The following is a 12,441-nucleotide window of genomic DNA, read 5'->3' on the forward strand; positions in this document are numbered from 1 at the left end:
AGTAAGGCACCCTTTTGTGGTTCCTACCATTCATACACCAGCTTCTGGAAGCCAAAAGAACAAAGAGAAAAAATGTGGAGCAGCGCTAAATAACTAACAAAAAAGTGAAAACAAAATAAAAGGCACCACACCTAATGATAAGGGGTTCCTTCAACAGACTCCTTAAAAACAAATTAAAGCAAAAAATGACAGGGTATAGGTAGCGCCAAAAATATTTTAAACACCAGCTTCTGGTCAATGGATGCTGAATCATTTTGATTACAACTGTGTGTAATATATACACATGCACACATTAATATGAGCATAAAAACAAGTTGCATTACATCTGAAATCTTTATTATATTAATATACAGGGCATTGTGCAGTTATATTGAATCAGTGATGATCCATGTTGTGAGAGGTCACTAGCCTTTGCAACCTGCCATATTTACTACATAGTGCAAAGCAAAAATATTCAGACTTATCAATTCCATTATGTCACTTAGTTGCAAATGTTACATTGAAATGTTACCCTGTATGACAGCTTGGTTGAACATACCAAAGCAAACTTTGTTTTATGCTAAACATTTTCTTAAGGACAAATAAAAAAAATGAAAATCGGCTACTGGAGCTGTGCTGTGGACATTCTCACAATATGTCAGTACCGCACTCAAAATAATGGGGAAAAAAAGATATCTGAAGAATGCCCACCATAATAAGCAGCATCGATAAGAATTCTAGCTAACACATATCTGAACTGGGCATCAAAAAAGAGAGGGGTGGGGGACTCAATGAAATTGGGAGCTGAATGTGTTTCACAGCTCTACTGGACTCTTTCTCGATGTTGAGAAAGGGGAGTAAAACAATTTTACTACAGGGAGAGCAGGGAGAGTGGGCGAGACCACCTAAATGTCAATTTTAGAGCTATAGTGTCAGGAATACAGGTTTGTATTCCTGACACTATAGTGTTTCTTTACGTTCTTTTGAGTACAGTACTATTATTTTGTTAGAGTTTTAGAATAGGAGGAACATTGCTCCTGGCACTGAGAACTCGGAGCACATCTATTGCCATGATGTAGTGAGTCATTTGTTTCCTGCCATTTTTGTCATAATTTTTTTTTTTTTTTTTTTTTTTTAGTTTTTAATTAAGGAATCTTCATTTACTTTATCTGGGGTAGTGGCATATAGTTATCTTTTTCTTTACTTCATGTACTGTGGAAGCTCTTATTTAATGCTGATGAAGAAATTACTCTAATGAGTACAGTTATCATACCATTGGTCTCCACCATTCACACCATTAGAGCTATGGCTACATTTTTAGGAAAGGGCAAACACTATGAATCAACTTACCTGTCTATGTATGAGCTTCTTTTAGAAGAATGTTTTCCTGTATTTAATCTGCCATATTTTTTCCCACAAGTTTTGGGTGAAAATGCCTTCTGAGTTGGAAATCTGTAAATATAAAATAAGGGGGAAAAATGAAGTATTTGCCTGTACTAGAAGTAAAGGTTTATACAAAATTTCTGAAAAGGCTAAACAAGCAACATGCAATAGGCTTCCTAGGTCACTATAAAGGACATTGCAGAATGCCAAGACAATCACCAATTGACAAGATTGATAATTGAGGAAACCATTCAATCTCCCAAAGGCTTATTTCTTAGTCTTTACAGAGTGCAAACCTATGCCGAGAAATTAATCATCAGAAAAGTGGTTCTGTCATCCATGATATATTTTAATTTAATTTTCAAAAACTTGGTTGGGGGAGATTTATAAACGTCTTTTATTCCAAAAAGAAAAATGGACAAGTCACCAATTGGAAAAGCCTGCCAGTTACACTGGATTCCACGGTGATCGCTCCAGCTTTAGTACTATAGACTACGTTTTAGAAGAGATCCTTTAAAACCCTTCATGCTGTTAAAGTTGTTAGGACAGCATAATATGATGAAACTAACTCTCTTGATCTCCCTCTGCACCCTGAAATCGACCAACATACCGATCAAAGCTGTTTTTTCTGGAAACATTTATTTTATGAAACTTTTGGGTTCGGTGTAGGGTTTTCTGTGGGTGAAAGGCAGAATTGGGGTTGGGTGAGGCAGTAGGTATTAAGCAGGTAGGAGAACAATTAAATCACCTAAAATGACACTATTATACGGCGGAGGAGGCTTATGACATTCTTGCAGGCTCAACGAGTGACATGTTTTATGTCGCAGACAGTGACCGTCTCGGATATTGAGCCCCTAAATGAGTCCTCCAGTAATGGTGCTCCACCACCATCTTCGAGAAGGCGCTTTGGATGCCCTGCAGTTCCAGATGAAAGTTGGGTACCCATACTTTCCTGCCCTACAAATACCCCATTTATGGCTAGACCTGGCATCTCAATAAGTGTAAAAGGTTTGAGAGTCAGTCATCTATTTTTAGCTTTTCATGTTGGACACCATATTTGAGCTTATGGCTGTGCAATTCAATCTGTATGCCAACCGATATCTGTCTGCTAAGACTGGGTCATACTACAATAGCAAAAACAACTGGCACCTTACTGATGTCTCAGAAATGAAAGCATTTTGTGTACTAACCCTAGTTATGAGTATTACTAAAAGGCCATGCATAGGGTTCTGCTAGCATAAGCACCTCATCTTGGCTACCACTCTTTTTCCAGGGGATCGCTGCAGGCAAATACTGTGATTCCAACAAGATTGTAGTGTAGCGCTCCAAAAAAAAGAAAAAGTATCAATATGTAGTTTCAATAAATGTGAAAAAATGCTTCTTCTTTAAAGTGCATAAACAAATATTACCACCTTTTTGACTGTCTTCAAAGTGCTAGTGCAACAGTCAAATGTGCTATGTGACAAAGGTAGTAATTTTTGTTGCACTTGTGTTTATGCACTTTAAACAGGAAGCATTTTTTTTCATTTTGTTTTTACATTTATTTAAACTTCATATTGATTTATTTTTATTTTTTGAAGCGCTACACTACAATTTTGTTGGTTTCATTTTTTTGCAAAGTGTTTTAAACTTTGCTAAAATTTTGCAACGTAAATAGGTAAAAGTAGTTTACCTTTTAGTTTAGAAGCCCCTTTATACTCGGTACCATCCCAATGCTGCGATTTATCCATTTTAATGCATTCCTAGAAATCACCCGTTGTTTGGAAGTATATACAAAATGGGGCCTGTTATCAAACTCAAGTCTGACACATTTCCCCCAAATTATCCCCCTACAGTGTTTAAAATCCATTTGAGATGGCGCATCCTCCATCCCCGCCTTATCTTCAGGTCCGCCTCTTTGGCTGAGATCGTCAGAATGCATTCTCATAGGAGAGCATAGGGAGGCTAATATGCCGTACTGCACCAATCAGCATCTCCTTATAGAGATGCCTTTAATAAATGCATCTCTATGGAGAACGTTCAGCACCGCAATGCAAAGCAAAGCGTGAAGACTTTGAACATCAGTGCTGCACTGAAACAAGAAGCACCTCTAGTGACCGTTTAAGTGACTACCACTAGAGGTGTTCCTAAGCAGCAATGTAAACACTGCCTTTTCTATGAAAAGGCAGTGTTTACATTAAAATGCCTGCTGGGACATACTATACACACCAGAACAACTACATTAATCTGAAGTTTTTCTGGTCACTATAGTGCCCCTTTAAGTTACAACACTTTTTGCACTCCGTTTAGAGACATGACTTCACACACACAAAAAAAAATATTATACACACTTTTACTATATATTTTCGCATTGTGCACAAATTCATGACTTGATAAAAGTCCAATAGGCCGAAACATCCCTTCTATGGCTTACAATATAGTAGGACAAGTACACTTTACGTTATTCAGTTCTGATCTACACATCACTACCAAATTGATGTTTAAAAAAAATTGTACTGCTCCTCTCATATGCCAGATATGACACCAGAATCGACAGTTTTCCTTTTTATGTTGATTTCCCTTTTTTCGGGGAGCTCTAAAGTGTATACCAGAGTTCCACTCTTTCAGAATTAAGCACTAACTCTTTCATCATTAAAACTCATAGTAATGTGTCTTCAAACTATAATACCTGTGTTTAGAAATCAGTCTGTGTACATAAAATACATTATTATTGTTTGAAATTACATTCATTGTTGCATAATTTAGGTTATTAGCAAGTCACCTAAAGTTTCTCAGGACAGCCCCACCCTTGGCCACACTCCTAAATTTCAAGCGTCCATCTTTGCCCATTTGAAAGGCATGCCTTCCTGAGGCTTCTATATGCTGACAAAATCCATGATCGATCTTTGACAGCTATTTAACTGTGAGAGAAGCACAAACACGCACTGTTTTTTTATAACAATTTCCATTGGCTTTGCAAAACCCGGACATGCGTATCGTGTACATCAAGCCAACTAGGTTATTTCATCATGAGCTTTAATATGCAAAATGCTCCAGGTGTTTAGAGACTCCCTTTAACATCTGGTATTAGCAAGTACTTGGCAGGAAGAAATATAACCTGTAAAGTACGTGGTCAGCAAAATAATACAGCAGAGGTTATCAAAAGAAGCACACAGCTCAAATCAGATGGTAAGCAGATTCATTAAAGCTCCATAATATACTTTCGCAATTCCATTACTTCAAAAATCCCAGAAGTCTCTCATGCTTCTCAGTCAGATCATTTCTATCTCATTAAAAAAAAAAAAAAACGCACACAGTTCTCCTCCACAAGCCAATAGACTCAACATCCACAGTCAAGTCATAAAACTCACAGCATGTCAGATCTGACCCACAAGGTCTTGTGTTGATTGATAGTTATTCTTGCAAAAAGGAAGCTTGTCAATCTAGCTTGCTTGAAAGAATCGAAGATGGGAAATATTCAGGTTTGTTACCTATGCTAGTACAACATTTTGCAGTGTTCAGAACTTGATGGCATTGATTAAAGAAAACGACTTTGTTTTTATATATATATATATATATATATATATATATATATATATATATATATATATATATATATATATATATATAGATAGATCCTGATGAAAGTTTGCAAGACAAACTGAAACGTTGATTTTGTATTTTGGACATTAAATTTTAAGTTTTACTTTTAAACTTTGGAAGTCCTGAGAGTGCTATCTTTTTGCTGTTTCTACATTGCTGCTGACAAGCACCGGGCAACTACACCTGTAAGTGGAGTGCAAAACTATTTTTTTATATATATATATATATATATATATATATATATATATATATATATATATATATATATATATATATATATATAATTATTATGTATATAGCGCCATCAAATACAATGCGTGTACAATGCGTGGACTAGCATACATGTAATTGTAACCAGACATCTGGACATACAGTAACAAAGGGTGGAGGGCCCTGTTCCATGAGCTTGCATTCTAGAGGGAGTGGGGTATAGTGACACAGAGGGTAAAAGTAGGGGTACGAAGTAGGTTGTTAGAAAAACATTAATTGAGGCTTAGTAGGTAATTTTTGACAGTTGCAGGAGAGGAGAGGAGTCATGGGGGGTGGGGGATGAAAACCTGCTAATAGTTTAATTGATATGCTTTCTTGTAGAAGTATGGAGGCGAGAGTTAGAGGTGGAAGTACGGACAGAGGATATACGTAGGTCTTTGGCAGAGCGTAGGGGCCTCGACGGGACATACTTGTGTATTAGGGAGGATAGGTAGGTTGGAGCAGCATTATGTAGGGACTTGTAAGCAAGCACCAGAATTTTAAATTGAGCCCTATATCTAACTGGAAGCCAATGCAGGGACTGACAGAGCGGGGAGGCGTGAGAGGTGCGGGCGGACAGGAAAATGAGCCGCGCCGCCGCATTCATTATAGATTGCAGTGGTGCAATCTGGGAACACGTAAGACCACTGAGAAGAGTATTGCAGTAGTCCAGGTGAGAGAGAACAAGAGCATGGACCAGCACCTTAGCTGCATCCGGAGTTAAATAGGGGCGGATGCTTTTTGAGATGGAAGCGACAGGATTTGACGATTAATTGGACATGAGGGGTAAGGGAGAGGTTGGAGTCAAGAAGAACAGCCAGGCAGCAAGCCTGCAAGGTAGAGGTGATGGTAGCGCCATTGACTTGGAGGAAGAGAGACACGGGAGTAGTAACACTTGAGGGAGGAATGACCAGAAGTTCTGTTTTGGACAGGTTGAGTTTAAGGAAGTGAGCAGCCATCCATTTGGAAATCGAAGAGAGGCAGTCAGAGACACGAGTCAAGATGGGGGGAGAGAGATCAGGAGAGGACAGGTAGATTTGCATGTCATCGGCATAGAAATGATAACGGAAGACAAAGGAGCTGATGAGTTTACCAAGGGAGGCAGTGTGGATAGAGAACAGTAGGGGACCAATGACAGAACCTTGGGGGAAGCAGACAGAGAGTGGTTGCGGGGAAGAGGCAGAGTCAGAGAAAGAAACACTGAAAGAGCGCTGGGAGAGGTAGGAGGAGCACCAGGAGAGAGCAGTATCCCGTAGACCAAACTTACGGAGAATGCGAAGAAGATGTTGATGATCAACAGTGTCAAAGGCAGCAGAAAGATCAAAGAGAATTAGGATAGAGTAATGGCCGCGAGATTTAGCAGCAATTAAATCGTTGGAATCCAGACTGAAGGGGGTCAAGCAGAGAGTTGGTTTTGAGAAAGTCAGTCAGTCTGGTGTACACAACTCTTGGAGGCAATATACATCTATTATGCAACTGTTTCTAGTGCAGTACTGTAACTGTACTACTATTTTGTTAATGTAAAGAAAACAAAAACATTTGTTCACTAAACAATGAAGTTTGGAATATTGACAAGGGAATGACAAGTTTTAAAAGCCCAAAAATATTATTTCTTTTATTTTCTAATCTGACCTAATGTTACAAATATTCTTGTCAGCTTGCAAACCGTACATTATTTTCCTCCCTTTTATGGTTTCAATACACAATTAAAATAGAGTTTTTTTCCCTCAGTATTGATTTACAACTTTAAGACTTTAAAATAAGACTTTATTTTTTTTACAAATATAATCTATAATGCTGATGGCAGTGTAAGGTGCATAGTTTTCACATATATTCCTGAAGAATTACTATTGGTCTACCACCAGACCGAGGGGTTCTAGCACCTCTATAAAAAAAAAAAAAAAAAAAAGTAAAATAAAAAGGTAGTAAAATTTAAAACTTTTACTGGTTTACTGGTGTTTTAACCTAAAAATGATTAGAGATTCATAAACCAAGTTGAAAAGGTAAACATTAACAATATTAATAATTGTTATATGAAAAAAACACTAGTATCTATTATAGTTAATACAAGTCTCCGGTTAGTAGTCCATCAATCAACTATTTAAGTCACTCTCACCAAGGACAGCTATTTAGCAATAATTGAGTCTGGGCCTTCTTGCTGCAGTGCTGTTGTCACAGAAGGAGAAATCTTTGATCAGAACCCATCTCCATCAGGGGAGGCACCCTAAGGCAATAATACTGAGCTCCATTCTGTGAGTGTAACCCATCAGCGCATACTAATACCATCTATACACTATTATATGTTTTATTTTTTTGTAGATTTACAGCAGCATCCTCTATATTTTTGTTGGGTCTATCATGTATCGAAAGGGATAAGATCTGGGATATCCCTCGAAGAAGCCGTCTCCACTATCTATTGAGATGAGTGTTGTTTCACTACACTATTAATTTTAGGTGTAGCTGATACTGTTGTAGTGTTCTTGGTATACATATTTACCAATAATGTCCGGAAAGAAAATAGAGGAAAACCAGTGACTACAAATGTAGTTCTTGTCTTAAATCCTAGGGGTCCTCATAATCAATACTCAGTAATAATAGCACTATTATCAAATAGTGATACATATGAGGGCAAAAGAATAGAGACTGTGTAAAAATAACATTCTGACAATAGGGGTCAACATTGTACCCAGATCCCCTAGTTCCTGAATAAAAGTTTAAATGTGCAGGAACAAAATGAAGTGTCTAGCAAAGAAACCAGGGGAGAAAAAGGGAAAGTTGAACAGGCTGTTCACCAATATCTCTGAAAGTTTTTGTCTTGTCCCTACATATTTGCCAGTCAGTCAACATTCCTGAGTGAAGAAGTATAAATCACTTTTAATGGAAAGTTTAAATCTAACGAGGAAAATCGCTGTTTGAAGTGTCGATTACATACAATGTTATTTTGTTGCTTTCTGAAGTGAGCATTTAGCCACCAATGTTAGACTAACTGTTGGCCAGGACAGACAGCAAGCACTATCTGTGCTCAGGATAATGACCAGAACATTGCAGTTTAGGAACATGTAACTATTTGCAAATGCATGTTCTGGAAATCAAATAAGCTTATAAAAGGCACCAAAATCCTCTGTGCAACAATGAGATGTGTCTCTTCTATTACACATGACATCAAAATGTCAATAACAGCATCAGCCATGAATTTATTTCTGTATTTTTTAATTCGGGTGTCAGATATGCTGTCAGCATCCTCTCCACGTTCTCCCATTTTTCCACAAGCACAACATTTCCGTGGCTGTCAAATCACAGACTTCCTAATAGAGCACAATGAGAAGCCTTTGCAAGGCAGGTGCTCTGGGCAAATTCTGCCTTTTGAGATTAGCTTCATTGAGCTAAACAAACCAGGAAGTAAAAGGACAAAAGGACCGGTTGTCTGTCTGACTGACAGCCTGGGAGGTGCAACAAGTAAACATTTTTTAAATGCCAATTTCTATTGAAATCTGCACTTTTTGTATTATGAAAAAAAAAAAAAAAAAAAAAAGGACACATAAAGCACTTCAAGCTGTCTCTCTGCAGCTATTTTCTTTTAAACACTGAGCTTCTTGCAGAAGTAATTGCATCACAGGCACCTTAATTCACTTAATTATGCTATATCATTTCTCAAATTGATTTGCTGTTGAGAAACCTCTTCGTGCACAATATATGTCCAGAATTCTGTTGCCTTTGATTATTTCCACCTGAACTACAGGGAGTGCAGAATTATTAGGCAAATTAGTATTTTGACCACATCATCCTCTTTATGCATGTTGTCTTACTCCAAGCTGTATAGGCTCGAAAGCCTACTACCAATTAAGCATATTAGGTGATGTGCATCTCTGTAATGAGAAGGGGTGTGGTCTAATGACATCAACACCCTATATCAGGTGTGCATAATTATTAGGCAACTTCCTTTCCTTTGGCAAAATGGGTCAAAAGAAGGACTTGACAGGCTCAGAAAAGTCAAAAAAAGTGAGATATCTTGCAGAGGGATGCAGCACTCTTAAAATTGCAAAGCTTCTGAAGCGTGATCATCGAACAATCAAGCGTTTCATTCAAAATAGTCAACAGGGTCGCAAGAAGCGTGTGGAGAAAGCAAGGCGCAAAATAACTGCCCATGAACTGAGAAAAGTCAAGCGTGCAGCTGCCAAGATGCCACTTGCCACCAGTTTGGCCATATTTCAGAGCTGCAACATCACTGGAGTGCCCAAAAGCACAAGGTGTGCAATACTCAGAGACATGGCCAAGGTAAGAAAGGCTGAAAGACGACCACCACTGAACAAGACACACAAGCTGAAACGTCAAGACTGGGCCAAGAAATATCTCAAGACTGATTTTTCTAAGGTTTTATGGACTGATGAAATGAGAGTGAGTCTTGATGGGCCAGATGGATGGATTGGTAAAGGGCAGAGAGCTCCAGTCTGACTCAGACGCCAGCAAGGTGGAGGTGGAGTACTGGTTTGGGCTGGTATCATCAAAGATGAGCTTGTGGGGCCTTTTCGGGTTGAGTTTGGAGTCAAGCTCAACTCCCAGTCCTACTGCCAGTTTCTGGAAGACACCTTCTTCAAGCAGTGGTACAGGAAGAAGTCTGCATCCTTCAAGAAAAACATGATTTTCATGCAGGACAATGCTCCATCACACGCGTCCAAGTACTCCACAGCGTGGCTGGCAAGAAAGGGTATAAAAGAAGAAAATCTAATGACATGGCCTCCTTGTTCACCTGATCTGAACCCCATTGAGAACCTGTGGTCCATCATCAAATGTGAGATTTACAAGGAGGGAAAACAGTACACCTCTCTGAACAGTGTCTGGGAGGCTGTGGTTGCTGCTGCACGCAATGTTGATGGTGAACAGATCAAAACACTGACAGAATCCATGGATGGCAGGCTTTTGAGTGTCCTTGCAAAGAAAGGTGGCTATATTGGTCACTGATTTGTTTTTGTTATGTTTTTGAATGTCAGAAATGTATATTTGTGAATGTTGAGATGTTATATTGGTTTCACTGGTAAAAATAAATAATTGAAATGGGTATATATTTGTTTTTTGTTAAGTTGCCTAATAATTATGCACAGTAATAGTCACCTGCACACACAGATATCCCCCTAAAATAGCTATAACTAAAAACAAACTAAAAACTACTTCCAAAAATATTCAGCTTTGATATTAATGAGTTTTTTGGGTTCATTGAGAACATGGTTGTTCAATAATAAAATTAATCCTCAAAAATACAACTTGCCTAATAATTCTGCACTCCCTGCACAAATTATATATATATATATATATAATAAATATATTTTAAATGTCTTAAAATAAGTCAAAAAGTCAAAGAATCAATGCATCTCTATGAGGAAAATTCAGCGTCCCCATGTAAAGGCTACTGTGCAGCACTGAGCCAGGAAGCACCTCCAATGGCCATCTGAGGAGTGGTCACTTGGAGGTGTCCCAAGGGGCAATGTAAACACTGCCTAGTCTCTGAATATCTGCATATCATGATTATACTCACCAAAACAACTACATTAAGCTGTAGTTGTTCTGGTGACTATAGTGTCCCATTACATTACCTTTAATCTCACACAGGAGGCTTATGCAGGCAGTTAACAGAGCAGATAAGGACTTATAAATTAAACACACTTTGCAGTAAGAGAAGTAAAAAAAAAAAAAAGTCAGCTCCTCTTTAGGAAGTGTGCAGTCGAAGCCAGTGAAGGTGTAACTAAAACTAAACAACGTGATTTAAGTAGAATTTAGTAGTGACCAGTACAGGGACATGCTTCTTTAGGCTAGTTGTTTTGGTGCATAAAGTATGCCTTTAAGATTCCAATTCATTCACTTTTAGACTTTTAGTATGCCCTGCAATAAATGTCTCATAGATTAGCACAGGGTTAAAGGACCACTATAGGCACCCAGACCACTTCAGCTTAATGAAGTGGTCTGGGTGCCAGGTCCATCTAGGTTTAACCTTGCCTGCTGTAAACATAGCAGTTTCAGAGAAACTGCTTACAAATGGGTTAATCCAGCCTCTAGTGGCTGTCTCATTGACAGCCGCTTCTCACTGTGATTTTCACAGTGAGAATACGCCAGCGTCCATAGGAAAGCATTGAGCGATGACGGCCGAAGGAGGAGATTCCTCAGCGCCGAGGGAGCCCAGCGCTGGAAAAAGGTAGGAATTTAACCCCTTCCTCACCCTAGAGCCCAGCGGGAGGGGGACTCAGAGGGTGAGGGAGACCCAATGATCATATAGAGCCAGGAAAACAAGCATGTTTTCCTGGCACTATAGTGGTCCTTTAAAGTAAATTAAAGAAGTTGTATTTCCTTGAAGAAAGGCACCAGTAATAATAAGCTAATGGAAAGCTTTCTACATGAGACAATGTACTTTGTTAAACATATAAACATAGAATGTGACGGCAGATAAGAACCATTTGGCTCATCTAGTCTGCCCAATTTTCTAAATACTTTCATTAGCCCCTGTCCTTATGTTATAGCTAGGATTGTCGTATGCCTATCTCACGCATGTTTAAACCTCTTTTCTGTGTTAACCTCTACCACTTCAGATGGAAGGCTATTCTATGCATCCACTACCCTCAGTAAAGTAATACTTCCTGATATTATTTTTAAACCTTTACCCCTCTAATTTAAGACTATGTCCTCTTGTTGTGGTAGTTTATAGAAACATAGAAATACAATACTTTTAGGTTATGTCAGGAAAAAGCTGTTAATTGACTTCTACTGTAATGCTAGAAAAGCTGATCATATATAGCACACAGTTGGGAAAAAACACTCTAAAACCTCTCAGTAAAGTAATACTTCCTGATGTTATTTTTAAACCTTTGCCCCTCTAATTTAAGACTATGTCCTCTTGTTGTGATAGTTTTTCTTCTTTTAAATATAGTCTCCTCCTTTACTGTGTTGATTCCCTTTATGTATTTAAACATCCCACGCATGTTTAAATTCCTTTACTGTGTTAACCTCTACCACTTCAGATGGAAGGCTATTCCATGCATCCACTACCTTCTCAGTAAATTAATACTTCCTGATATTATTTTAATAACTTTGCCCCTCTTATTTAAAACTTAAAGATTGCAGTTTATTGATAAGCCTTCTATGTGCACCAGTGTCAAAAGCCTTACTGAAATCTAGGTAAGCAATGTCTACTGCACCACCCTGATCTGCTATTTAGTTACCCAATCAAAAAAATCAATAAGATTAGTTTGGCATGATCTCCCT

At 38.3% G+C, this 12,441-nt stretch overlaps 1 protein-coding gene across 1 annotated transcript in view; it reads right to left on the reverse strand.

The window, feature by feature from the left end:
* The window catches only part of FBXO15 (F-box protein 15), a 156,030-nt gene that overhangs the window by 98,458 nt on the left and 45,131 nt on the right, over window positions 1-12,441 (reverse strand). The window contains exon 3 of the mRNA XM_063450479.1: window positions 1,330-1,431. Coding sequence (XP_063306549.1) covers window positions 1,330-1,431 — 102 coding nt within the window. The remainder of the gene's footprint in view (window positions 1-1,329; window positions 1,432-12,441) is intronic.

Source organism: Pelobates fuscus, chromosome 4, assembly GCF_036172605.1.
Source record: "Pelobates fuscus isolate aPelFus1 chromosome 4, aPelFus1.pri, whole genome shotgun sequence".
In the NCBI taxonomy this organism is placed as follows: Eukaryota; Metazoa; Chordata; class Amphibia; order Anura; family Pelobatidae; genus Pelobates; species Pelobates fuscus.